Genomic DNA, 26,153 nt, shown 5'->3' with positions numbered 1-26,153 from the left:
CTGTCCATCCCTTCCTGTTGTAAATCTAAATCGAGGAGGAACACAGGGCTTCTTGCACACGGAGAGAAGCAGTGCATGAAACAGCCATGCATGGCCTTGAGTGAGTCATCTAATGTAGTGGGGGGGGGGGGGGGAGTGCCTCCACACAGCCACTAAGCCACAGCCTCCACGGCTTTCAACAAAACAGCTATTCTAAGTCTCTCTCAAGTTCCGCGCGCTCCTCCAATTTTGGGAAAGCAAAAAAAAACTGGAAGAAGACACGTTTCTGAAATCTAAAGTAAAAATGTTTCGGGAAGAGAATCTTGGGGGGAAATGTTTGTCGCAACGGAAACTCGGCCGATATGGCGTCCACTGTGCACGCTGAGGCTTCTTGTCTACATATGGTTGTCATTGTAGGATTTGCAACAGAGTCTTGGGAAAGGAAGAACGCATGCAGACGTACAATCATAAATTTGTAATTCTGTGGTCCGGGTGCACTGTGATTAGCCGGATTGGGCCAAAATCATTGCTTAAAGTAGAATACCACACAAACATTTGTGAAAAATATGATGTGTCACTCGGTGACTTGTCAAACCGATCTTCAATACTCCAGATGTGACGGTCTCAATAAGGCAGGTGCTCAATACTGCACAAAGAACACCCTGTTCCCACAAAGGGAACACGTGAGGTTTTGTTTCTTCAGTCTTGATGTTTGGGTTGTAGTTAGCATGCTCAGACACAACCAACCTGTCAGTTTGACAGAGAGAACTCATTAAATACGGTGCATGTGAGGAAAGGATCCACATTTAAGGAACATTTTAGTGTGGTTTCCCACGAAGAAGAAGAAGAAGAAGAATCCACCCTAAAACATGAGTCACATCAAGGTATTTCTATAATCCCGGGCTTTTTAGTCAACACATACGAGGTTCCTTGTGCCCGCAAGTTAAGGAGCTTAGAGGTAAATCTGTTGAATATTCAGAGTTGGTGTCGATGGCTGCCGACAATAAATTGCACAGCATGATAGAATTAAGGTAATTTTCTCGGTTCCTGCTTGAGGCCTGTGAACAATAAGGTGACTTAAAACACCAAACATCCAGCTAAATGTTGTATTAGGAAGTCCCGGGCCTTTGTATGCCCACACCAGCCCAGGATCAAATCTCACCAAGAACTTTCCCTCCTGTTTTTCTTTGCCTCAGTAATTCTCTCCCGTCTGAATACAGAAACACAAAGGGTGAATGGACTGCCTGTGCTCCCGCTAAAAGACACTAGATTTTATTGGTTTACAAAGCCAGTTTATTGTCAGTAGAGCAGCTCCAGAGAATGGCTCTTGAAGAGCTTATTAAGTGTTTTGCTCTGAGGTTTTCTGACCATCTATTGGCATTGTTTGCTTTTGGTTTTTGGAGAAGATTCACTTGTTAAGCATTTTCCGCAAGTTGGTTCACTTACGTTTTTTTTCCACAGCGGTTGCTTTTCTTTCAAAGTCATCATTCTTGCGCCGGGGCTTCAGTTGTCAACGGCTTCGTAATTCCACGCTGGTGCGTGTGCTTGTGTGAGTGTCGGGTTGTCTGTGTGCGGTTGACAAATGAGACCCCAGGTATGGAGCCTGCAGGTCTCACATGCTCCTGCATGCTGCATTTCAACTCTGTTTGATCTGGTTTACAAATCTGTGAAAAGCTCAATATCAGCACAGCTTACATAATAGTGGCATGTTGCCCTCCACTAACAGGTAAATAGTGGTGGTTTCCCTTTGTTCACAGATGTTTGAAGGTCATGTCACTGCTTTGTTGTAACCAGCGCTCTTCATAAATCCTCCTCCGTAATTTTTTACCTCTATGTTTTTTCTTATCCAGTCATATCCTCTTTTCTACTCCAACAACCTTTTTAAATCCCTTTCTTCTGTTCTGTCCCTGTAGGTAAGAACCTCGCTGATAGCGTGGAAGGGGGGGACTACGGAGTGCCGAATCCCGGGCCTGCGTTCAAAGAGGTGTGGCAGGTGAAGGTGTGGCCCAAGGGCCTGGGTCAAGCCAAGAACTTGGTGGGCATCTATCGCCTTTGCCTGACCGACAAGACGGTCAACTTCGTCAAGCTCAACTCTGACGCTGCTGCCGTGGTGCTGCAGCTGATGAACGTCCGGCGCTGTGGCCATTCGGAAAACTTCTTCTTCGTCGAGGTGGGGCGCTCTGCCGTGACAGGCCCGGGCGAGTTCTGGATGCAGGTGAGCCTGTAATCTGCAGTCCCCATAACGTTGAGAGTTGCACCCTCCAATCCCATCTATACGTAAAGAGCCTATAATTTACAGAGTCAGAGAAACTATAAAGTTACGCAACATTATGGTTAAAGCTCATGTAACCCCACATTATGGTCCAATTGATAAAGGTTGTTGCTTTAACTTAAGGTGGAAATTAAAAGTGGTGGATACATTATGCTTTGGTATTGTTTAGGGATGTCGGTTACTTTTGCTTTCAATAGCCCAACACCCAAAACCCCCTAACTAACCGGTTAACTTTAAAGAAAAAATTTGAAATACAGAGGCGCTTTCCTTGTAGTCCAGCACTCCTTTGACTCAGTGAAGTTAAGTGCCGAATTTCGAAGCGCTATGTAATTAGAGGTGCTGAAATTTTAATGTTTCGCTCGGGTATTTGTGTGACACAGCTGGACACACACACACACACACACACAGCTGTGTGGCACACACACCAAAGCTCGCTGCTGAACGTCTTGCATGAACAGCCCCTATTCTCGGTGGTTAACTGTCTACATGCCTGGTATTGTTTTAGTACCTAAGCCTTTAGATTTTAAAACTCAATCTTAAACCAACTTTACGACACTCAGCGGTAGTGAAATGAATCTCAGAAGGCATTCAAATGAAAGAAAAAGAGTGGGCGACCAGTATTTGAGCTGATACTCCTTAAATACATTAGAATAAAGAATTCCAAAGAATATTCAGTTAAAATTCTCTCAGTGGTTTGATTTGTAACTTAAGAATTAATTCACATATAAATTTACCAGAGTTATGTTTTGAGTTCACTGTTTGAGAGTTGTTTTTGTGTCATGGGTTAGGTGGATGATTCTGTGGTGGCCCAGAACATGCATGAAACCTTGCTGGAGGCCATGAAGGCACTGAGCGAGGAGTTCCGCCAACGCAGCAAATCTCAGTCGAACTCCGGCCCTGGAGGAGGTGCTACTGCTTCTAACCCCATCAGTGTTCCCTCACGCCGCCACCACCCAAACCCTCCGCCCAGCCAGGTGGGCTTCACCCGCCGGCCCCGAACAGAGCCTCCAGGAGGAGCTAACAGTGGAGCAGTGGTCAGCAGTGCCAACGCTTCTCCCACCCCACGGCATAGCTTCCCGAGGTCTCGCACTGCAAGTGACGGGGGGAAAGGTGAGGATGGGATAGGAGGGACCACGCCACTCCAAGGGACTTGCTCCAGCCCCTCCACCAATGGCTCGTGCTCCACCACCCCAATCCTCAGGTCAAAATCAGCCCGTTCAGCCCCCACCACAGCTGCTAAAACTCCTCTTGGGTTGATGCGTTCCATCTCCACCCCGGTGCCATCCCCAGCCCCAAGCCTCTCCTCTAGCTCTGGGCATGGCTCTGAGTTTGGAGTCGTGACATCTGCAGGTGCTGGTCCAGGGTCTGGTGCCTACAGTCGCGTCCCCTCCAGTCGCGCCTCTGTCTCAGGCTCACCCAGTGACTATGGCTCCTCAGACGAGTATGGCTCGAGTCCTGTGGATCCCACTCTTCTCCCCTCCCCGAGCCTCCCCGGAAGCTCTGTTGGTAGCGCTGGCAGCCAGTCCCTTGGCGAGGAGGGAGCCAACTATATCCTAATGGGCCAACGAAGTGGTGGTGGTGGTGGTAGCAATGGCAACCAAGGGGGCTTGACATCCAGTTCCCTGCCAGCACCAGTAACACCAGCCTGTGGCTCCCAGCCACAGACCAGAAGAGTTCTACGCCGCTCCTCCAGTCGCGAATGTGAAGCTGAACGTAGGCTGCTGAGCAAGCGGGCTTCATTACCTCCTATGGCCCTGGAGAGGCTGGTCCCACGTCAGTGCAGAGCTGAGGAGCCAGCAGATGAAGATTCAGCCGATTATGCCATCATGTCCAGGAGCACCAGCCGTGAGTCCTTTGCTTCCACCTCCTCTACCCCACAGAGGGAATCTGTCATGGGTGCTGGGTCAGCAGGGGGAGGGTACTTGGACGTGGCAGGTGAGTTTAAAAGTGAGGTGGGTGGAGGAGCCAGTGGTAGTGTAGATATAGGTGTGGACAATGGGTACATGTCCATGCTGCCTGGCGCCAGTCAGCCTCCAGCATCCCTGTCCCAGTCGTTGGCTGTCTCTGTCCCAGACTCCGATTCCAAACCTGCTGACGATTACATGGCCATGACCCCTAACAACAGCGTGTCCCCACCACAGCAGATCCGGCCTCCACCAGCTTCTGATGGCTACATGATAATGTCCCCCAATAGCAGCTGCTCCCCTGACCAGCGTGGGGGTCTCTCTGGAGGAGCTTGGCTGGGCAGTGGTAGTGCAGACAGCAGGGCAGGCAGTGACTATATGAACATGTCTCCAATCAGTGCACGTTCTGTAAATGGCAGCCCCCCACCACCTGAACATACCAGTCATTTGGAGACCGGTTCTCAACAGCAACCCCCCAAGATGGTTTATTCTTACTATTCTCTTCCCCGCTCATACAAACATAACCCCTCTGCTGGACATTTTGACGATGGGCCCGGGCGAGGCAGGAGGACCAATGGGAGTTTTACTAGGGGAATGGGTGGAGGTAGGACTGTGGGAGGGCGTCAGGAGCCAACACCAGCAGGCAATTCAACGGTTGGACGCCACCTGTCACTCTCCTCTTCCTCATACTCCTCCAGCTCAGCCAGCAGCGAGAGCCTCGGGGAGAGCGAGGACCGGGCTACCCAGGCAGTGAGCCCCATGGCTGGGGGAACTCAGTCCAAAGATGGGAGTAAGCTCCAGCAGAGACGGGGCTCTGGTGGATTGTCCAAGCAGGGTAGCCATGGTAGGAACAGACCAGTGAGCCTGTTTGTTGACGTATCCAAGGCTAACACCCTCCCTAGGGTCCGTGAGAACCCCCTGCCCCCAGAACCTAAGAGCCCTGGGGAGTATGTAAGCATTGAGTTTAAGGGGGAGAAGAGCGGCCAGAATGGGGTTGGAGGAGGGCGCGGCCGGGGTCTCAGACATGGCTTATCACTGCCTCATAGCTCAAGCAGCAAGCATCATCAACACAGGCCAACTTCTTGCTTAGGGAACTTTATCCCCCTTTCCCGTAGCCCCTCTGCCCCTATTACCCCCCCAGCTGCCTGTGAGTACGTCAACATGGACTTGGGCCCTTCTCCGTCCCCCTCACCCCTCTCCCTTACTCCTCTAGTTTTCCCCTCCTTCCACATCCCTCCCACGCCACCAACTCTTGCCCATCCTCCCAAATCATGTGATGAGGGTACTTCTGGTCCTCGTGAAGAGGGGGCCAAAGTGGCTGAAGCCCCACTTAGGAAAAGCCGAGAAAGTGTCCCATCAGTGTCTGAGTCTGAGTCCCCAACATCCTGTGGAGACTACACAGACATGGTCTTCAGCTTGAATAGCAACACCGTCCCCAGGTCATCATCCAGTGTCTCCCCCAAAGCCCCTTCCCCCACCAGGACTGATCTCCCTGTTCCAGTGCTATCACGGGGTTTAGACTTCCCCCTGGCCAAACCCGGGTCCAACCCAGACCACGGGGCTAAAGTTATCCGGGCCGACCCCCAAGGACGCAGACGGCACTGCTCAGAAACCTTCCTTGCCTTGCCTTCCCTCCCCACCTCTACCTCTACTTCCTCTGCCTCCACTGCCTCCCTCTTTCCAGAACACCCCCAAGCTGTGGCCCGCCGGCTGGGCTTTGAAAGCATGCTGTGGGGGAATGGTGCTGTGACTGACAACCCCACTCAGTTCACCCTCCCTGGACAGCAGTCCCTTCCCACAAACTCTCAGACTTCGTCCACAGAGCAAGGCCTTAACTACATAGACTTGGACTTGGCCAACAAAGAGGGCCCCCATTTGGGCCTGGATGGACCCTCGGGAAGCCAGGCCCCCTCTCGCCTCTTCTCTGTACTGGGTGGAGGTTCTGGGGTCGTGGGCGCGGCAGTCGGCAGCAGCTCAACACTCAACACTTACGCCAGCATCGACTTCTACAAATCAGAGGAGCTGCGGACGCATCAGAATGGAAACAAGGAGGGAACAGGTAAGAGTTGCCATTGTTCTTTTATAGCACATTTGTAAGACTCTGTTCAGCTCTGTGACATTATTCAGATAGAAAAGAAGAATACGCTTCCTCCCTTATGCTTGTAGTCAAACTTTACCTGGCGCCAGGTCGACACAAGTTTAATTTGTATGACTGTCTGCTTAATCCACAATATGAGATATAGATCGTCTGCTCGGACAATTCATAAGTAGATTTCTTCTTAAGGCATATGCACACTTTTTACCTTATGTGATTATGTAAGGTGCTGAAGGCCAGACAACCTATTGGAATAACAATGAATATAGATTTTTTGGAAATGACTATTGATCCCCTCGAGGCTTCCTTTTGATGTTCGGGGGCAGATTCAGGAGACGTTTGACAAGCGGCAGAATCCTTCTGCTCCAGAAGACCCGTTACTTTCCAAGTAGAAGAGCTTGTTGCGAACAGCTCACCGCACAAAGAGCAAGGAAACCGTTTTGGCATACCATTGAAGCGTTCTTCAAGTTAAATAGAGTTGAACTCTGGCCCGGTTTTCCGTTGACCTGATAACCTCCAACGGGACATGAGTAGAGGAAACCAGTGGAGGAGAAAAAAAGATTGTTCCTAAATATTTAGATTTCCCAGAACCCCACATCTTTGACATTATGATGATGTATTGAAGAATAGTATGCAAGCATTGAAGTGGGGTAGCCAGGCTTCTAGATGTGGCAATATGAAAGTAGTTTTCTATGATTTGAACATCGCTTAATCCGAGCAGACGGCTGTGATTGTTCAGTTTTAACCACCTACAGGGCTTTCTTTTTCTGTGGTTGCATATTAGAAAGCATCCACAGAAATCTACTTTATTGTCAAGAAAGGGAGGTCAATGAGGCCAGATGATAAATTTTTATTGTATGTAATTTTTCCCCCTACTGTGTGGGGTAATGCTCTAGTGGTGGGGTTCCACCGCAGCTAAACAATGCCTCAACTAGGTCACCGTGAGACGTTTCCTCATAGAACAACATTCTCTTTGAGCCACTGTCTGCACTAAATTGCCCCGTTAAGAAATAGACGCCTGCAGATGGAGAGGCATTTAAATGGAGATGTGGATTTATATGCATCAGTAAAACACTCAGTAGTCTTACTTAGCCTTCCCACAGTGGGGCTCTTGTGATGAATGCGTCCTGCCAAGCCTTGTTGTTTATGTAGCCCTGCTAGCTTCCACTTGATTTGTACCGAAGTTTGTGTCAGACTTAAAACCCTCACGGGGTTCTGCGGTGAACATTTCATAGGCCCGGCTCCAGAGTTGGATTTAAGAAAGAACTTGAGGCATTAGCAAAAATTCATCGAGGGATCTTGTGGTGAGAGCAGTGCGGCTGGGTTTTTTTTTATATTCCACACAAGGAAATGAACCATCAGTCGGCATCCATACGTACCCGTTTTTGGTTTTATTGGGAAGTGGAGGCCGCGTTGGTGGATGCAGACAGTGTTGTTGGGTGTATTTTAAATATATAAGCCAGCAGGCGACCACAGTGAGACCATATGGGCTCTGGCTGCTGAGTATGTCAGCGGGGCAGCGTTGGGGGACAGTGTTGCACATTGGCTGTGAATGTTGAGATGGGGCCAGTGTTTCACTCACACAGCTCTCAAATGCCTCTGTACAGTGCCCCCCCTCCTTTCATCCCTCCATTCTGCCTCCCCCTCTTTCCTCCTCCAATAAATGATTCTTTTGTTCGAGTGTTTTTGCCGCGGTTGGCTGGCAGGCCTCAAGCCCCAAGACTAGTGGGCTCTCCTGAAAGAGTTTCCCCCTGCAGTCCACAATTTGTGGCCTTTTCTGTCTTGCTTTCTTGATTCCTTTCTCGCCCGACTCTTCTCTTTATTTCTGTCTTCGTTCTTCTGTTTGACTCCTTTTACATCGCACTTCTTCATTGTACTACAATCTGCGTCCTCATCCGACATCCAGTCTTGACAGATTTTTGAAATTCCTTCCCTCCCTTCTGTTCACTACACATACTGTTGTTAAACATTTTCCACCAAAACGCCTTTTCGTCCTCCTTTTCTTTTCACATTGTGTTTCACTCCGTCCTTTTAAACGCTTGCAGAGACGCTTTAAAATAGATGTTTAGTGTCGCGCTGAGACGTTTTCCTTTTGCAACCGGAGAAAGAGACGGACGACAACAAAAAGCAAAAATGCAGAGAGGGTACACGGTGACCCATCTATTCGTTATACTCCAAACTAAATACAGTTTAGAAACAATTAATTATCTTGTCTGCATGGATTCTCTGTGCTGTAATTACAACAGGACAGCTCGTAGAGAAAAAGAGTGCACGTCTTAGGTCTGCATACTTTAGGCACAGAGGGCCAAAGGCTACATTTGAACATCAGTAGTGGGACATGTGCCAAAGACAATCCTATTTGACACCGGTTATGTAATGTGCAAAAATAACCTCACATGATTTAGATAATGAGGAAAAGCAGCGTGATCCATTTCTCTCTAAATTACATATTTAAGAAAATCTAAATAAATGCAACAAATGTGACGTGCGTGTGGGCTTTGTTGCCCTGCGGCTAATACTTTGAGCCTTTGTGTAGAAAAATGTAAGCGACTGTGTTCATGTGTCTGCTTTTTATTGAAGCTCAGCCAACGTGTGGGTTTTTCACTTAGCTGGTGTAGGTGTTTCCCTCCTAATGTGTGCCGTCCTGACCTTGCGCAGAACGGAGCAAAACATCAGTTCATGAAGTGGAAAGGATTTTTCGGGACAAAATGTTAATTGGATTAAATCCGCCACCACTCCCACGAACTCCTCCAGAGAAAAAAAAAAAAAAAAAGGAAGAGTGTATTATCCATGCTCCCAGCTATCCTTGAACTCTATTTCTTTACCATCTGGAGGAGGATGTGTGTGCCATCTTCAAAATAACCTGTAGCTCTTTTAAAACTCCTTCCACGCCATGGGACACACTACGTCGAGGAAGGAGCGTCTAATGGGGAGAGCCATGAATATTTATTGTGTCAAATTTTGCCTCGATCCATCTGGAAACGTTGTTGTTGTTCACAGAAGTGAGGCTGTTTGCATTTGTTTACTGTTGTCTAATTGGAGAAAGTCATGCGTAACTGACCAAGTGCATCAGTATCTACAGTGTGCATCGGTTTTAATAACTAAGATCAAGATGCTGCACAAATTGTTAATTCGTTAGGCGATATGAATCAAATCTTCTATCACAGTGTATATTCTATATACACATAGTGGTTTGTGTTTAGATGTGAATAATTCATTTAAGAAGCTGGTTAAAGATAAAGTAAACAGATGAAAAAAAACTGTATAGTGATTAAAAAATACTGGAAAATATATCAGTTGATAATATTACAATTACAAACCCCTATCAAAATATGTATGTATATATAAAAAATACAAGAACTCCCCAAAACACCAAAACAACAACTGAAATAGAACTTTAACACCACAGAAATAAATCCATACCGACGTTGACCCTCCCAGCAACATGTGCTTTTATTGGCCTGGTTGGCAGCTGGTTGCTACCTCCTCCATGTCCCGGGTCACGTGTGCCAGGAAGAGGTAAACATACTTAAAGTCAGTCAGTGGAGCGACGTGGAACTCACACACAGCCAAGTCCTTTCAGCAACCAAGTCCTGTCCACCGTAGACATTAGAAGTGGCGTGTAATTCTCTCCCAATCAGCCCGTCTGTCTGTCTGAGAGAGAGCGAAGGATAAGTCAGGTTTATTACGACTGGGTCTTAGTATCACTTTGGCAGTAACGTTGTACTCAACTAAAGTAATTATCAACAGGAAAAGAAGCAGTCGGACGATCCGACCAGTTGTAAAGAAGCCAACTTGCCTTTTTAACATATATATATATATATATATATGTGTATACTGAGTACATGTTGTAACTAAATACACACACACATTCACTCCTCTACAACCCTGCCCCCCCCCCCCCCCCTCACAGTTTTCTTTATGCAGCTGACAGCCTTATATTGTTGGGTGTGTACTCTAGGACAACACTAGGTTAGACTAACAACTCTAGTGGTATTATGTAAAACCCGACCACGTGGTCGGCTCAGGGCAGAGTGTGTGTGTGTGTGTGTGTGTGTGTGTGTGTGTGTGTGTGTGTGTGTGTGTGTGTGCGCGTCTGTCGTTTTAACCTGCTTTGTGTGGGAATCCGCTAGAGTGAGTCCGTCAGCGCGGCGACACTCAGCTCTGCTTGCATTCAGAGTGTAAACGCACACAGATGTGGAGCAGCGGGAGGGAAATTGCGGAGGACAAAAAAACACCCTGCATTTTCTCCAATTCAGCGTTTATTTATCAAGCGTGATCCCTTTTGAGATCAAGGCAGACCAACAGCAATGCATTTAGATAAAAGCAACTTCATAATATCATATTTCAACTAGTTATTAGCCTCCCAGACTCTTGTACTCGGCTGCTGTGTAATCAACTGTATGGGTATGAAAAACAGGACAATATGGGAGGTTCTTATGATTACATAATCCATATTAAGATGGAAATTTAGCTCAAATTTCTCCGCATTGCAACTTTCCTTCATTATCCTAATTACAGCGTTGCCCACAGGGGGAGATGCAGGACAACCTGCGTGTTTCCACGAGGACAGCAGAGAAGTCTGGATCCATTTCGTGCCAGTTTGAGTAAACAAAAGCCATATTTCTGTGTTCATTTCATATTTTCCCCTCACATTTTGATAGGTTCCTTTTTTTTGGAAAATAACACAAAATGGAGGACGGTCTCTTTTTGTTGTTGTTGGGCATAGTTTGTTTCTGTTAAAGTGAAGGTCGTGTAGTTGTTCTGCAGTCCGGTTTGCTTTGTTTGGGTGGTCTGTTCAGGGAGTCACCGAACTCACACCGCACATAGCAACAGCTCTCCTCTGTTTGGGTTTTTTAGGGAGTGTTGAAGGCTGTGTGTCCGTCATCACCACACACACACATAAACACACATAAACACACGCTTTTATTCGAGGACTCGAAGGCTGAGACGTGTTTTCTTTCCTCTCTCACTTCAAGCACAGACCGTGTGATGAGGTCATCTGCGTGCATCGCGGAGGCAGCATCGACTCATTAACCGGCCCTCGCCTCTGTGCAATTAGGCGAAACCGAGGACTGGAGGAGTAATCTGAGTTGAACGCTGACACACACACACACACATATACACACACACAGATTTGTGACGGTTGATCGGGCTACGGGACAGCACATGGAGCTCTTAACTGTAGAAAAAACCCCGGTTTCCTCACTGGTTTCACTCTTTACTCTGCCATCAGCTCTTTTGCTAACCCGTATGAGCTCGCTAATAGCACCACAAATCTCTTTGCAGCCACATCTGGCGCAATGATGGAGATCCGCTGGAGAGTTTTGCTGACATGCGCTTGATATATAATAGGTGCTGTAAACAGGTCCAAATGTTTCTGTTTTATTTAGGTTTCATTTGCATGCAACAGATGGATTTTAGTGAGAAAAAAAAGGTTATTGCAAGCCTATAAAGTACACAGAAGCATCTCCTCTGACTTTACTTGAGAACGAACTCGCTGCACGTCAGGAAACTGAACAGACCGTTGAACTCCATCATCAGGTTTGCACAAAAAACATGCGTCCGCTTGCCACGACTGTTGCTGTTCTTGACTTGTAGTGCAAGCGGCTGCATCGGCGTGGGCATGTTACTTCAGGTGCGAGTGAAACAGTAAGTTAAGCTCGAGGATGACTGGTTTATGTACTATGTTAACAGTCTATTACGATGGCGTTCATTCGCCAGATAAAGAGCAGCTCTCCGGTTATAAAGTCATCTCCCTGGAATGTGCACTTGCACGCTTTTGCCCGTGTTCTGATTTCCCCGGAGCCCTCTGTATCAGCACCCTGCACATCATTAAAGCGAATGAAAAGGTTGCGTTGATTCATGCGGTCTGAACACGGCCCGCGCAAACTATCACTTTACATTCAGTCCGTTCAGTGATGGATGACACAACCTCGACCTGTAACACAAAAAAATCGATCAGACTTCGTCTTCGGGGAAATATCCGTTTCCTGACGGACACTGCATATTTTAAGAAGGACCGGTGTTATATTTATAGTATTACGGTCGTTCACTCCGGTAGACTTCTCTGTTCTTCGGGGAAATCCAGACGATTACATGTAGTGGGAACAATGGTGTCATTTCGAGGAAGAGTGGTAACTGGCTTTGTTGGGACTTGCCCTTGTGTGTGTGTGTGTGTGTGTGTGTGTGTGTGTGTGTGTGTGTGTGTGTGTGTGTGTGTGTGTGTGTGTGTGTGTGTGTGTGTGTGTGTGTGTGTGTGTGTGTGTGTGTGTGTGTGTGTGTGTGTGTGTGTGTGTGTGTGTGTGTGTGTGTGTGTGTGTGATCGATCATGCAGTCTTGCGCACTTGTTGAACCGCATTGAAACTAAACTCGCCGTTTCCCATATTTGGTTGTAAATAATGTTTCATCTCTCTGCAGCTTGCGTAATATTTACCGGCCCTGATGCATATATTTGTGGCCATACTATAACTATTTGCCTCATTGCAGACATCAAAGGGCCTTTTCATGAAGCCCTGTTGACACTCAAAACTTTGAAGCCGGAAAGCACAGATGATGGATGAGAATGCTTTTCATCGCTTTTTATGGAGCGAAGGGATGACTCATTGGGGGGGGGAGCGAAGGGAGGAGGTGAGGTACATTTGAGGTTGTGGGGATGAGAATGATGTAGGGACTTATTTATTTAAATGAAGGCGGTATAAGAAAAAGCGCAGTCAGAGCACTTCCACAGCCTGTACCGGGCATTAAACTCTCTCCATTGAATCGCAACTAAAGTTCACATTTGTGCAGAAAATCCTTTAAAGCATGAATCAGCTTAAATCAGCTCACTTTTGTATTTCGGGGGAGTTTTGGGCTGAATCCAGCCGCTATGGCGCCGTGTTTTGTTCACAGCAGCAACAACAAGACGGAGCTCAGACGGGCTTCCTCTCCATAGCGACGGTATCCGTCCACCAAACCAAACAAAAGAGAATACGTTGAAATAAGTCAACACAAAGCCGTTAAGTCAAACAGAAGCAGCCTTAGTAATGGCGGTGTTATCACCCGCCTGGTTTTGTTTTTTAGCCGCTCATCTTCCCAAGACCTTGACCAGGCTGCAGTGCCCATCTCCCAACAGGACATTTCTTTTCACACACACACACACACACACACACACACACACTGCTCGGTGTGTTCTTGCTGATAGTTGACGTTGACAACGTGTTCACGAGGTCAAGGCGACAGCGGCTGACGTGTGTGGCTTCATTCTTCAGCTCATCACATGAAGTCTGAAGAGGTACAGATCAACTGATTAGACAAGGTGTGTGTGTGTGTGTGTGTGTGTGTGTGTGTGTGTGTGTGTGTGTGTGTGTGTGTGTGTGTGTGTGTGTGTGTGTGTGTGTGTGTGTGTGTGTGTGTGTGTGTGTGTGTGTGTGTGTGTGTGTGTGTGTGTGTGTAATTCCAGTAATTCCACACAGCCAACGGCGATCGGATCTTGTTTCCGATAATGTAACAGACACCATGCTCGACTCCACAGTATCGCTTACGAACTCACGTACACACACACACACTTACCTTATCTATCAATGTTTTATCACTTACCATGTTGCAACTCAAACACAGATGGACACAACCAGGTATTTGACGGTGAGGCGTTCAGGAACTGATAAACGAGAAACTGGCCATCACAAGGCTAAAGATAACAGATGCTCTTTGAGTCCAGCCCAGATATAAGTGTTGAAAGGCTCAAGAGGTTAATCTGCTGATTATTCCGACTAGTTGTTGGGTCTGTAAAGACGTCGTCTTCAGATCGCTTGTTGTTTTTCTAAACCCAAATATACAATCTGAAAAAAAACAAGGAAATGTTTGGCGTTTTTGCTTAAAGATTTTATGTATTTGTGGACATTTTCTGCAGGCGAAGTGTAATAAAATGTTTTTGTGAAGACATTTGAGCTGCTTATGGGGGAATAACATCCTCTCACAAATATCTGACGAGTCAGACACGCGTAAGAAGATTAACTAGCACGTGACAAAATGTATCAGCATTCTTGTCTTTATTCTAAATTCCTGCAAGCTGTGGATAAAATGAATAAAACGTCTTAATTGGAGTCGTTTTGGCTGTTTTTTTGGTTCATTTGTTTGTAGATTAATGGCTCTTTTTCACCAATAAATCCTTCACTTACCCTTGAGCCTATTAAGGGTTTAAGCACCTTGCTCAAGGGCTTCTCAACAGGAGCTCCATCATGGTGTGTGTGTGTGTGTGTGTGTGTGTTTTTTTCTGGTGAGCTGCCCGACTGAGCGAATGGTAATTATGTAGTAAAACCGCGGCTAATGGCTCAGTACTCTAGTCATGTTTTGACTGACTAGTGCCTTATTTACATGCATTTGGCGTGCACACACACACACACACACACACACACACACACACGGCGTCAGGAGAATGAACTGTATTGGCAGCTTGGTCAGGCAAAGAGGCGCCGCCGGACAGACTGAATGTGTTTTTGTGTGTGTGTGTGTGTGTGTGTGTGTGTGTGTGTGTTATGTATGCGCGTGTGTTTTCATGCACATAAATCACTTTTTAACTAAAGAGCTCTGAATTGACACACACTGCTCTAAATAAGAAAAGCTGAGACAGATCATCCGAGCCAATCACCTTTCAGGAAGCAGAGGTCAGCCAAAAGCTCAACTAATGACCTAATGGTGAAAATGACCTTCACCGACCTGAGTCTGGCCTTCCATGACTACAGCTACACACACACACACATGCTCACACACACACACACATTGTCCCTTTTGTCAATACTGTTTTGAACAAAACCTCTCTGCCCCGTCATGCCTCTCTCCTCCGCTCTCCAAACATCTCTTTCTCCTCTTCCTGTCTTTTCTCTCTCTCTCTCTCTCTCTCTCTCTCTCTCTCTCTCTCTCTCTGCAAACCTTTTATTCTCTCTTTTTTGTTACTTTCACACCAGACCTTTTCTTTTCCTCTCATAATCACGTTCCACAAATGAAGGTGCTTTCAGCTGGGCGTGTGAGCCGGGTTTGTGTACAAGGGGTTTTCTGTTTGAATGAATGAATGAATGAATGAATGAAGGAATGAATGAACCTCTTACAGGGTCGCTGTGGACCGAGAGATAACTTACAGGGCATGTCTGCATTTAGAAATGCCAGCCCCTGTTTGGTTTTTTTTAGTCTGTTGCGTCACCATCGGAGTTAAGATGAGGCCCCCGATAAAGCCTGAATGCAGCTCTCATTACTGCATCGTATCATTAATATTCCGTGTACTTGTCAGAGTCTGAATGATTGATTTATTGCCTTGTCAGCTTGTTATTGTGTCGGTGCATTTGTGTCACTTTGAAGTAGCTCTCAGAGAACAGGTTGACCTTTTTGGAAAGTACGCCCAACGAATTTCTTGCCGAGATGTTTCAGTCTGGACCAAAGTGTTGGAGCAACAGGTTCCATTGACATGAACTCCCTTTACTGTACGTACTGTTATCATCTGTGTGTGTGTGTGTGTGTGTGTGTGTGTGTGTGTGTGTGTGTGTGTGTGCGTGTGTGTGTGTGTGTTAGCTTGGCAGCGTGCCATCTCCCTGTATGAGCGTGATCCTGGCTACAGAGCGCTGATTGTGCGCTGTGGTATGGGATGTATGCCGGGCTTGGAGAGCGCCGAGCGCTGCCTAAAAGAACTGAGCAGCCACCCACCAACCTACCGGGGTTACTGAGGCCACAGAGGAGGAGGAGGGAGTTTTTCACACACACTCCTTCTTATTTGTCCGCTTCTTTCCCCTCCTCCTTCTCCTCCTCCTTCCTCACACACTCTGCCTGGAAAACATTCAAGTTTCTCTTTTTGCTTTATTTGAGTTTTTTTCTCGTTCTTCTCACTCCGTGTTTGTTTCCCGGCCTCTTTTCTTCCTCAACATCTGTCGCCCCTATAAATTTAGTTTAGGCACACACACACACACACACACACACACGTCTCTGCTCTGTCTCAGGTGATTGTCTTGACACCGCCACCGCGTTTCTCCCCCACGTCTCCACCATAATCTGTGTGCGTCAGACTGTGTGCGTTTCATTGGATTCGGGGCCATGGCATCGCTCAGCTGCTCCTTCTCTAACTGGGTTTGTCTGTAAAGAGCTTAGCGCCGGTGGGCGTAGGAGAGCACTAAGCTGATTACCGTCCACTAACGAGCCACTTCTCACATGGAGGCCGTGTGTGTGTGTGTGTGTGTGTGTGTGTGTGTTCCTTTTCTCTTGTTTGTTTATGTGGCCGCATGTGGTTTCAGTCACTGTGTACGTCTTGAGCTGTGCGGAGGCCGGGCGGTTCAGGTGGAGGAGCTTCAGGGGATGACGGGAGGTCAGAGTTGATCTCTGGGTCAGCCGAAGTGCTGACGGTTTACAAGCAGGGTGAGAATCCAGTTAAGACTCCTGTGGAGAGGTCAAGTTATTCTCAGAGGAGCGGCCATCAAATCTCTTTTTTTATTCCCCACAAGGGCTTTGGCTGTGAAGGCCTGATCTTACTAGATTGCTTGAATTGTGCCCGATTAAGACATTTTAGACCAGACGACTGTGGCTTTTTGGGACGAGGCAATGAAATAACGAAAGACCGTAACAGCCGACATGTCAAGTTTCACATCTTCCCTACGAAATACTGTAGTATGTACTTCTGGTATGTACTATTTCCTCTTTCACATCTGTTTACTGCTTCAAGTTTCCCTCGAGTGTAACTAATGCAGCTTGCAGACAGAACACCAACCAGATATTATCATTTTAATGAGCTGCAGGGGATTAAATTAGCAAGTGACAGTTGTAGGTCGCGTCTCGCAAAATCAACTCTTCAGCCTCGTAGACTTTGAGGAAAAGAGGAAATGAAATGGTATTAAAACCAATAAGAATGCGGACCAATCACACCCGATTTTTAAACAGCTTAGTTCGCGTGCAGATGTTCATAATTACTAGTCATGATGGTTGAAGGTCCAACAAATCAAAGGTTTTGAGTTTATAAAGGCAATTATAAGTGTGAAGTATGACGTAAAAACATTTTTCCTAGCTTCAGCCAACAGATCTTGCAGCACGGGACTCTGAGGACTTTCTGCAAAGTGGAAGTTGAGTTTATAAATTGGGTGTTTCTACCCTTCTATGGGGCCATCTTTTGACATATGGATTGCTCAACTCCTGGAGGGAAACTGTAGACTAAACACACACGGCCTACATTTCAGTTACCTAACCGTGACGCATCGACCAGGGTCCGCGTTCTCTGCAGCTCTGTTGGATCAGGAAGCCAAATTGACAAAGTGTCAAATATTTAATTTCACGACAGAGCATTTTCCAATCCGGACACGTGGACAAGAGAGTTTTAGATTCAACCCCCCCAAACTCTTCCCCGTCACGCACACTTCCTCTGGACCATCTACATGCAAACGCATCACCCGAGAACACCTTCCACAGTCACGATCACTGAAATCTTCCGCGTGGTGATTGAGAGAGAGAACAAACAGCCCCTCGGCGCGCCGTATGGGACTCATCGGTGCAGATCGAATGAAGGAGCCTGCGATGTTTGCTCACTGCTGCCATTATTGGCCGGAGAACGGTCGTTAACCTTTAGAGTGCTGCCTCACCTCTACGTCACCTCGGCGTCAGCGCCCCTTCGCCGGGCCTCAGTGGCAGAACTAACGGCTTCCTGTGCTTTGCGGGGCTTTCCTTATTGAATTGAGCGCATTGTGTGGAGTCGGTTACACGTCGGCACATGGGTTCTCTGACTGGAAAGGGTTTTTTCTTGGGAGTCAATTGATTTATTGCACTAGGAGACACGTCTCTAGCTTGTATTGCAGAACCAGTAGCACACGTAGTCAACAGTTAATTTGAGTTTTGAGGCCCGGCATCACTTTTATTACAGACCCGGCTTGTGGAGGACGAGTTGTAGTACGAATGTACAAGACAAATAACATATGAATTAACCCCGTTGTCTCTGGGTGTATTGTTGTCATTATACTTTCAGAAGGCAACAAAAAAATGTATTTGGATTCAGCAGCCGTGCCACGCTCTTACGTGATGTCATCATGTGTGCCAGGATTTATTTTTCTCGCCGCTCATGTGCCAAAATGGAAACGATGGGGAAACCACACCCGCCCGACACAGACTGGCACCGCGTCAGTTTATATTCCTCCACACATGAGCGTCGTCGACGGGTTTACAAGTCCGTGTGTGTGTGTTTGTGTTTGCCTGCAGTGACGACTGGCTGTGTGTTTTTAAGTGGTGTTCATGGACACATCGTGCTTATTTTGATGTTTGTGTCCTTTTTTTTTTTTTTTTTATGCTTCACGGAAACTTGATGTTCTGTTTCTGTTGTCTGTAGATTTCAGAGATGCTGTCTTGTCAATTACAGCCCCCACAATGCACCTCTCCACAGCACCGTTAACATGATGTTCTTCTCCCCGCTGCGGACGTCACAGCGCTTAACCAGAGCATTAAAAGCCCCGAATCAGCGGAGGAGAGGAAATGAAAAAATGCGGCCGACTCTCCTGCCTACTTATTAGTCATACGCGGTCAAGAACAAACAAGTAGGAAATAACACGCTGAAGAGGTTTCGGGAGGGGTGGCGTCTGCGCAATGTGTTTACTGTTCACGTCCCGGCTGAATTTCATTTGGCATTAATGAAATTGTTTGTATTCATGGCCGGTTGTGATCCAGAGGAGCTGAAGGAAACACGAGTCTTCGCTTGCACGTGTTCCCCAGCTGTATGGGACTAGTTGAGCGGGTTTGTGTGTGTCATCGGTGTTGGCGTCCGCTTTGAGCTGATGATGATGATGATGAGGGCTTTTTAGGAGTCCAGCAGAATCTGAATATGAATCACCTCCTGTCCATAAACAACACACACACAGCGAGTGATCGGCCCTGCGTCATCATGCTGCTCGTCTACGTGACGTGGTGACACTCCATCCATGTCTCCATTAACTGCTCTTCTTTTTTTTTTTTTTTTTATGTTTACTCGTTTCCACCCGTCTTCATTCTGTCAGAACACCAACCACACATGCAGAGCAGTCCTCAAAGGAGCCTATTTGCTCCAAATCACATGCACTTAACATCGCGGTGGAACATTTTGCAAACCATGCTGGTGGTGACGATCATTATTTTACCCTCGTAGTGTTTTCACTCTAGTGTGCCGGAGTAAAGAGGGAAAAACAAGGACAGAAAATGTGTCACTGGTTCAAAAAAGTCCTGTATTAACAAGTTTAAGGCAAACTAAATGTAGTAAATGAAGAAGAGGAGGCTAAAAACAGGATGGAGATGAAGACTAGAAGGAGAGGACTCTTAATAAATGTTTTTTTTTTTTCCTCCTGTGGAGATGAAGTGAGAGTGAGAAGCGTCTCCAGCGGAGCCTCCAGAAGGTCCGTAGATAAATATTTGCGGTGCGTGTTGGCCCAGTCTGGCTGTCCAACCAGTCAGCCACACGCTGGCTGACGCTCACACATACAGACACCCATCCACACCTACACTCATAGCAGTCAGATATATATATATATATATATATATATATATACAGCGTTAGCACGCGCATACAATCACAGTCCCAATTTCTGCCCATCAAATAGCTACATGCAGCAGCTTAATACGAACGGGGAAGGTTCTGTGATGCATGTGTGTGTGTGTGTGTGTGTGTGTGTGCAGTTGCGGTATGAAGGGGCAGAGATGTCTATATTAATAATTACACAATTCATCATCAGACTGGAGCACAGGCCAGAAGCTGGCATGAGGACACACACACACACAGAGGCACTGTGAAACACAGATTGGCATCAGTTTGTAAACACACGGGAGAAGATTTCCAAATGCAAACTAGATTCCACACCGTCAGCCCCCCCCCCCCTCTGATGCTGCAAAGCAGAGGGTGAATTTTGGTTTAGTAGGTAAGTGAGGACCACATTTATTATTTACAGTGTCTTAGCAGAAGAAGGAAGCTTCTAATTGATCTTTTGAAAGACTCTGATGAGAGCCGCTACAAGCACGGAGCAGATGTGACCGTCATCTGCTTTTGTTCGGAGTTTGTGGAGTTTTGAATCAGTAATGGCCCTCAAACGACAGCGGGGCCATAAGGGATGCATTATTAAACATCGTGGGATGTAATGTTGTTTGGAGGAAACCAATAGCGATAATAGGAAGTGAAACTTAGCTTCGAGCTAACTCTCGTACAATACGTCAAATGGTGACATTTATGTTTAATATTGATTTACGAATAGAATAAAGAAATAAAATTTCATTGTGTGATAATTCTGTGATCATATTGAATGATTTCACATTGTAACTGACAGCTGACCATTAGTTATTAGTAGTATTATATAATATTGCCTTGGATAGCAATGTGTTTCTGTTAGATTGCTGTAGGAGAGTGAACAGTAAACAGTGAATGGCGGACTCCGCCACCAACAATGAAAGTTGCTGTATAGCGAGTTGATTACACAACGTAAATACATTCATTGTATGGCAGAAGAAACGTTGACTGAATGGTACCCAGAGTATATATATATCTTAAGGATTAACACTTTAAAACATAAGACAACTTTGTTACTTTAACAAGGGCGTATTTGAAGGTGTTGACGTTTCGTTTGTCAGGATTGTTCCAGGATTGAAACCATGTGCTACTTCACCGAAGACTTTTTTTTTTTTAAAAGTCTAAGCTCCCCAAACAAAGGAATTATCCTGCTGACTGTTATTTGAATTATGCACCCGGTGAAGCAAGACGAGAAACAAATGTCTCAACAGCAGCTCCGTCGCTCAGCTGCCTTTCTTAAAGATGGTGCAACAGCTTCTTGTGTTTCAGTTCGTTTGTCCGTCCACGTCAGAGAGCGAGCTGGCACTCTGGAAAAAGCCTTACTCAGAACTGACAACCCCACCTGCTTATGCTATTACTCCATATATCACTTCACTCAAGACGCCGCCTACGCGTGTGTGTGTGTGTGTGTGTGTGTGTGTGTGTGTGTGTGTGTGTGTGTGTGTGTGTGTGTGTGTGTGTGTGTGTGTGTGTGTGTGTGTGTGTGTGTGTGTGTGTGTGTGTGTGTGTGTGTGTGTGTGTGTGTGTTCAGGAGAGCTATCCACATGGGGGAGAAAGTAGCAGAACTGGTGGAGCGACACCACACACGGAGACAAAGAGAAATCGGTGGTCTGAGTCAGCAAACAATGAAAATGCGTGTATGTGACAGAGACAGAGACTGAATGAGATAACATTCCCTAAAACACGTTCGTCCTCTCGGCTTTAGCTCCGTGTGTCCTGTCCAGGGATTTACAACCACCGTATTTACAACCACTGAAGGAAGTCTCCTCTCAAGCGAGGCTCAACTTTTACACAGTTCACAATGTGTTTTAAAGTAGTTCGCCTCCAATCTCAATTCATCTTTTCAACCTCAAGGTGCTTGTTTGACTTTTGGACCTACAGTAGAAAATGTTTAGCCTACAAGACACACACTTTTGAGTCGTTTGCAGAAATGGAATGGACATTTAATGTTTTTATTGCCACTTTAAACCCAGTTGCTCTCCTCTCCGAGGTATATTTAGGTTAATATGCTGCAACTTTTGTTTCAGTAAACCTGATTGCAGGTGACACAGTTTCTGTGTTTTGCTAAATTAATTGTTGCTGTACAGACAAAAATGGAGTGACTACTTTCAAATAATATGATTTTTTTTGTTATTAATTGACGATATATATATATATATAATTTACAATGATATAAAACTGAATATTTGGTGTATTTGATTTAATTTTCTGACAACTGACTAATCGTTTCAGCCCTAATAAATGGTGTTGTACCTGCAGACAGCATGGAGGGTTACATTTTGCTCAGTTGCGCTCTGTAAACCCCCACTACTCGATTGGTAACATTTTCTAAAGCTTCCAGTTGCGCGCACACACACACACACACACACACACACAGGGGCCAATGTAAGGTTCAGCGCACTCTCCACTCTTGTGGCCGCCGACGGTCAGGTATGTGAAGGCCGACATGCTTCGCCCAAATCACGAATGCAAACTTCACGTTCCGAATTTTGTCCGCGGGTGTTCTAAAAATACTCGGGCGTGAGGCTGCACGTGGGCGCTGAACGTGGTTCTCCCACGTATGTGCTCTTTCCCCCCCGCCCCACTCAGCACTACTGCTCTGTCTCTGTCTGTCTCTTCCTGTCCCCACACATTCCAGCTCCTCTGTGTGCCATAACACACCCACTCACAGTCTCACCCACTGTGTCTCTGCATAATGAAACTAGCCTGCAGCCTCTTGCCTCTTTTTTTTTTTCTTCTTTTTCCTCACTTGAATTATTATACAATCGTGTCAAAGAGTCGGACAAAACGCAGACAGAAATTACAACATTTAACAAGTTAAAGCGATTAATGTGTCATGTAAAAAATTGCTTTTGGCCTCGTCTGACTCGCTGACTTTCTCCACCTCTTTCTTAAAGATTTCATAACACCGTGTCATCATCTCCACCACGCAACCTTTGCAACCATACGCCCGTGCACACATGTGCAAATATGTTACACACTCAAGTTGCAGTTGTAGCTGCTGCGAGTGTGATTGACAGCAGCAGCGTTTAAGGTGGGACTGCATGTGTGTGCGTGTGTGTGTGTGTGTGTGTGAACGTGCGATAAGCACACACAGCACTCGTCTTTCAAAACGCCGCACTACCTGCCCTCCGCTGCCGACTGCACAGTGCAATGTGTGTGAACAGCTCGGCGTAAAGGGGAGATGTGCTGCGTTCACGGTTCTCATAATGGGGGCATTTGAAACAATGAAAAGCTTCCTGTCGGACAATTCGTTGGCGGTATTGAGGGATTGTTGTCGCCATATGTTTTCTATCAAGGATAACGTTATCAAAGCGAGCATGTTCAAGGATTCGAGAACAATGTATTGTCAATATGCAACATGGGTTGCACAGTAAAAACACGACAAAACAAAAAGCAGAAGTGCAGTCCTGCACCAGGAGGAATGCAACCGGAAGCAATGAAACTATTCTCTGGGCAATATGGCCGACATTTTAAGGTTAATAATCCGACACTGTCCATCGACTTTGACTGTGTTCGAGCACAATGATGGAGCCGCCGACCTCCCGTTTGCGTTCTCCGATGTTGTTGAGTGTATTCTCTCGTATGCTCCGGTAATAAAGAGGAGAGGACATCAAATTAAAGCACAAATGTATCAGAATTAATGGGAGCTACTAGCCTGCAGCATGTGAATGCTCTGCCGTTGCCATACCAATGTCCCCCACGCTTCCCAGAAACCACTTATCAGTCCATCATGGTGGGCAGCGCGGCGACGCCTCCTCCCTTTTGATTTTCTGTTAATGCGTTCACCTGATAATCGATGCTCACTCACCGGCCAGCTCTTCTTGTATTTATTCCAAACAAACTGTGCTTCTGCGAAAAGAACCCCAAAAAGGGCTTCCTGTTTCTCTGGAAAGACGTGTCTGATCTTTGCAAATTTGTCACAGATTATTGAAACTACAAAACATGCGTTCTTAATGTGGGATGGCCCTGAATTACATTTTTTTCAACAGCTGTCTTCAGATCTGTCCTGGCATCAGTGGAAATCCATCAAACTGGTTGAATGTATTCTTTCTGAATCGGCGTATTTGACAGTGAAAAGGAGTAAATGTGAAAGCTTGCACCCCCCCCCCCCCCCCCCCAAAGTCTGTCGTCTTGAGTATCAAACACTCATTCCCTGCAGACTCTAAAGAGGTTGCAGCTTGCTTTTTGTTTTTATGCGGACGAGGCTGCGGATTCATACATCGTTTTCATTGCGGATTATTTTCCATCATTTTGTCTATAACATCTCTGAAAATAGTGAAAAAATGTCAGTTACAGTCAGGTCAATGTCACAAACCACGAATGGGCCTCAGGAGGCTTTATAATCAGTGCAGCATTTTTTGTGCCTGAATGCAAAGCGCAGATTGATGCAAAAAGAGGAGATAAAGTGATAAACACAGTGGGGATGTCCAGTCTAATAACTCTGGTATAGCTCTCTCCTTCTGAAATAAAATGCGATTGAACTCACACTGACTGAGTGGACTCAGTGACCCGCATCACGTTGCTTAGACCGGCTCCGTGTCTTGTGGGAGGCGGGGCGGCAGGAAAATGACAGACCGACACTCGATTTACGACCAGAGAATAGGGTCGCTTTCAATGTTAGACTGCCCTCGATTGAGACATCGCATAGACCCAGACTCTCCTAATTACACACACACACATACACACACAGGCGGCTGGAGAACATTTATTGGCGAGACACATACTGCGGAGGCAGATCGCCTTGTCTAAAGTCTTGATTTAAACAGTCTGGCAGAGAAAAGGGGGGAAGAGGAGCACACACACACACACTCTCGCACGATCCTCACCACGGTCATTATTGCATCGATTCGCCCCGCGGATGGAGAAACGGTGCAAGGAAATGAAGGAGATCGATAGACAGACCACCATGGGAGGGTCAGACCTGTAGAAGGGGAAGCAAAGGGAAAATGAGAAGGCACTATTTGATTAGAGCGGAAACATTTGCAAGTTTGCGTATATAAGAGGGCGCATGTGCATTAGGATGAGGCATCGGAGGGTTGTTTCCCTGTATAATTTCCCGTGTCTGTGTTTGGTGAAAGGTCATCATTAAGTGAATGTCATCCACATAATTATAGTGTCTCTGTGTGTGTCCATGGCAGTGCACCGGTGCATGTCCTGGTTGTCTCCTCTGGTCCCTCTGGTTGGCTGGCTTGATTGTTTGTGTCGCTGTTTTTTTGTTTTTTTTCGAGCAAGCGAGCGAGCGGCTCCGCTCCGGTTTTGGGCCGTCATGGCTTGGCCGGCTGGCGGGCACCGTCTGTGCCGGGGGGGGGGGGGGCTAAATATAGCTCACTGCACCAGGAAGAGGACCAACTCGATAGGGAGACAGGGAGACGGGGAGGGAGAGAGAGGGAGGGGCATAAATATAGAGTACCCTCATGCAATTAAAGAGTCAAGCGCTGCTGGGAAATTTTAGGGCAAGAGACAAACAGGGAACTCTCTCAACTTGTTCTCTCTACAAGCTCCGTGCGTTTGTTATTTTGGCTGAAGGCAGCCTGAGTGCCTTTGGTGTGAGTCATCACATCTGACAGAGTAACCCAGTTTGAAGTGCATCGACTAATCTTTATAGCCAGAGTCATGATCCTGCAAACTCGAGGTGAACTCCGCTATTTTGCATTTTTCCCCGCTTCCTTTATTAAAACAACACTTAACAGGCGTGACGAAGCAATTACACTGCATGCAATAGTCATTACACACCCTAACCAGAACAGCAACATTAATAGCAATAAGCATTATCAGTGGCCACCTATCTTGCAGGATAATTGCATGTCACGCCGGGTAAAATATGTGTAACAAAATGTGTGTCGCACTGTGTGGTATCAGTGTCAGACTTTGCTCAATTTCGGGTCAGCCGGTTTATTCTGCATGATTTAATTCTGTATTCTGATTGGTCGGTTTGGGTCGTAGCAACACAGAATCATAAATCCCCCTGCCGTGACTCGGGGCCAAGAGACGTGGCACCCTGCGCAAACTCTTGACACGCTGGTGTTGATGAAAGGTCATCGTGAGGCGGTCAGTTGTCCTCCATGACACACAGCACAGCATAAAAGGAGCAATTGCTGCTCCTGCACAGCCTGTTGTGTCGGGCCGATGTCTGGAAATATGATGTAGTTTGATCAACCTAGGACCATTATTTTTAGTTGAAGAGCAATAAATTTCACAATGATTCACTGACGATCGTGAACTTCGTTTTCCCAAAATAGCACATCTGTTGAGTTTTTTAGGGCCGGGTCAAATTGCTAATGCTTCTAAAGCATGTTGACCCCTTAAATCAGTCGGTGGTCGTGTCTCAAAGTTAGATGTCAACCAGGTTTATCTCGCAACTGTCAACTTTCGGCCTGGGAC

The 26,153-nt window shown here is 46.5% G+C and overlaps 1 protein-coding gene across 1 annotated transcript in view; it reads left to right on the top strand.

Annotated features, from left to right (window-relative positions):
- Positions 1–26,153, top strand: part of LOC142971696 (insulin receptor substrate 1-B) — a 33,906-nt gene that overhangs the window by 6,734 nt on the left and 1,019 nt on the right. Inside the window, exons 2-3 of the mRNA XM_076112313.1 lie at positions 1,893–2,194; positions 3,040–6,214. Coding sequence (XP_075968428.1) covers positions 1,893–2,194; positions 3,040–6,214 — 3,477 coding nt within the window. The remainder of the gene's footprint in view (positions 1–1,892; positions 2,195–3,039; positions 6,215–26,153) is intronic.

This window comes from Anarhichas minor, unplaced genomic scaffold (genome assembly GCF_050575085.1).
Source record: "Anarhichas minor isolate MPS153535 unplaced genomic scaffold, ASM5057508v1 ptg000049l, whole genome shotgun sequence".
NCBI lineage: Eukaryota > Metazoa > Chordata > Actinopteri > Perciformes > Anarhichadidae > Anarhichas > Anarhichas minor.
Note: the sequence above shows the minus strand (reverse complement) of the source record. Positions and strands in the feature narration are given on the sequence as shown.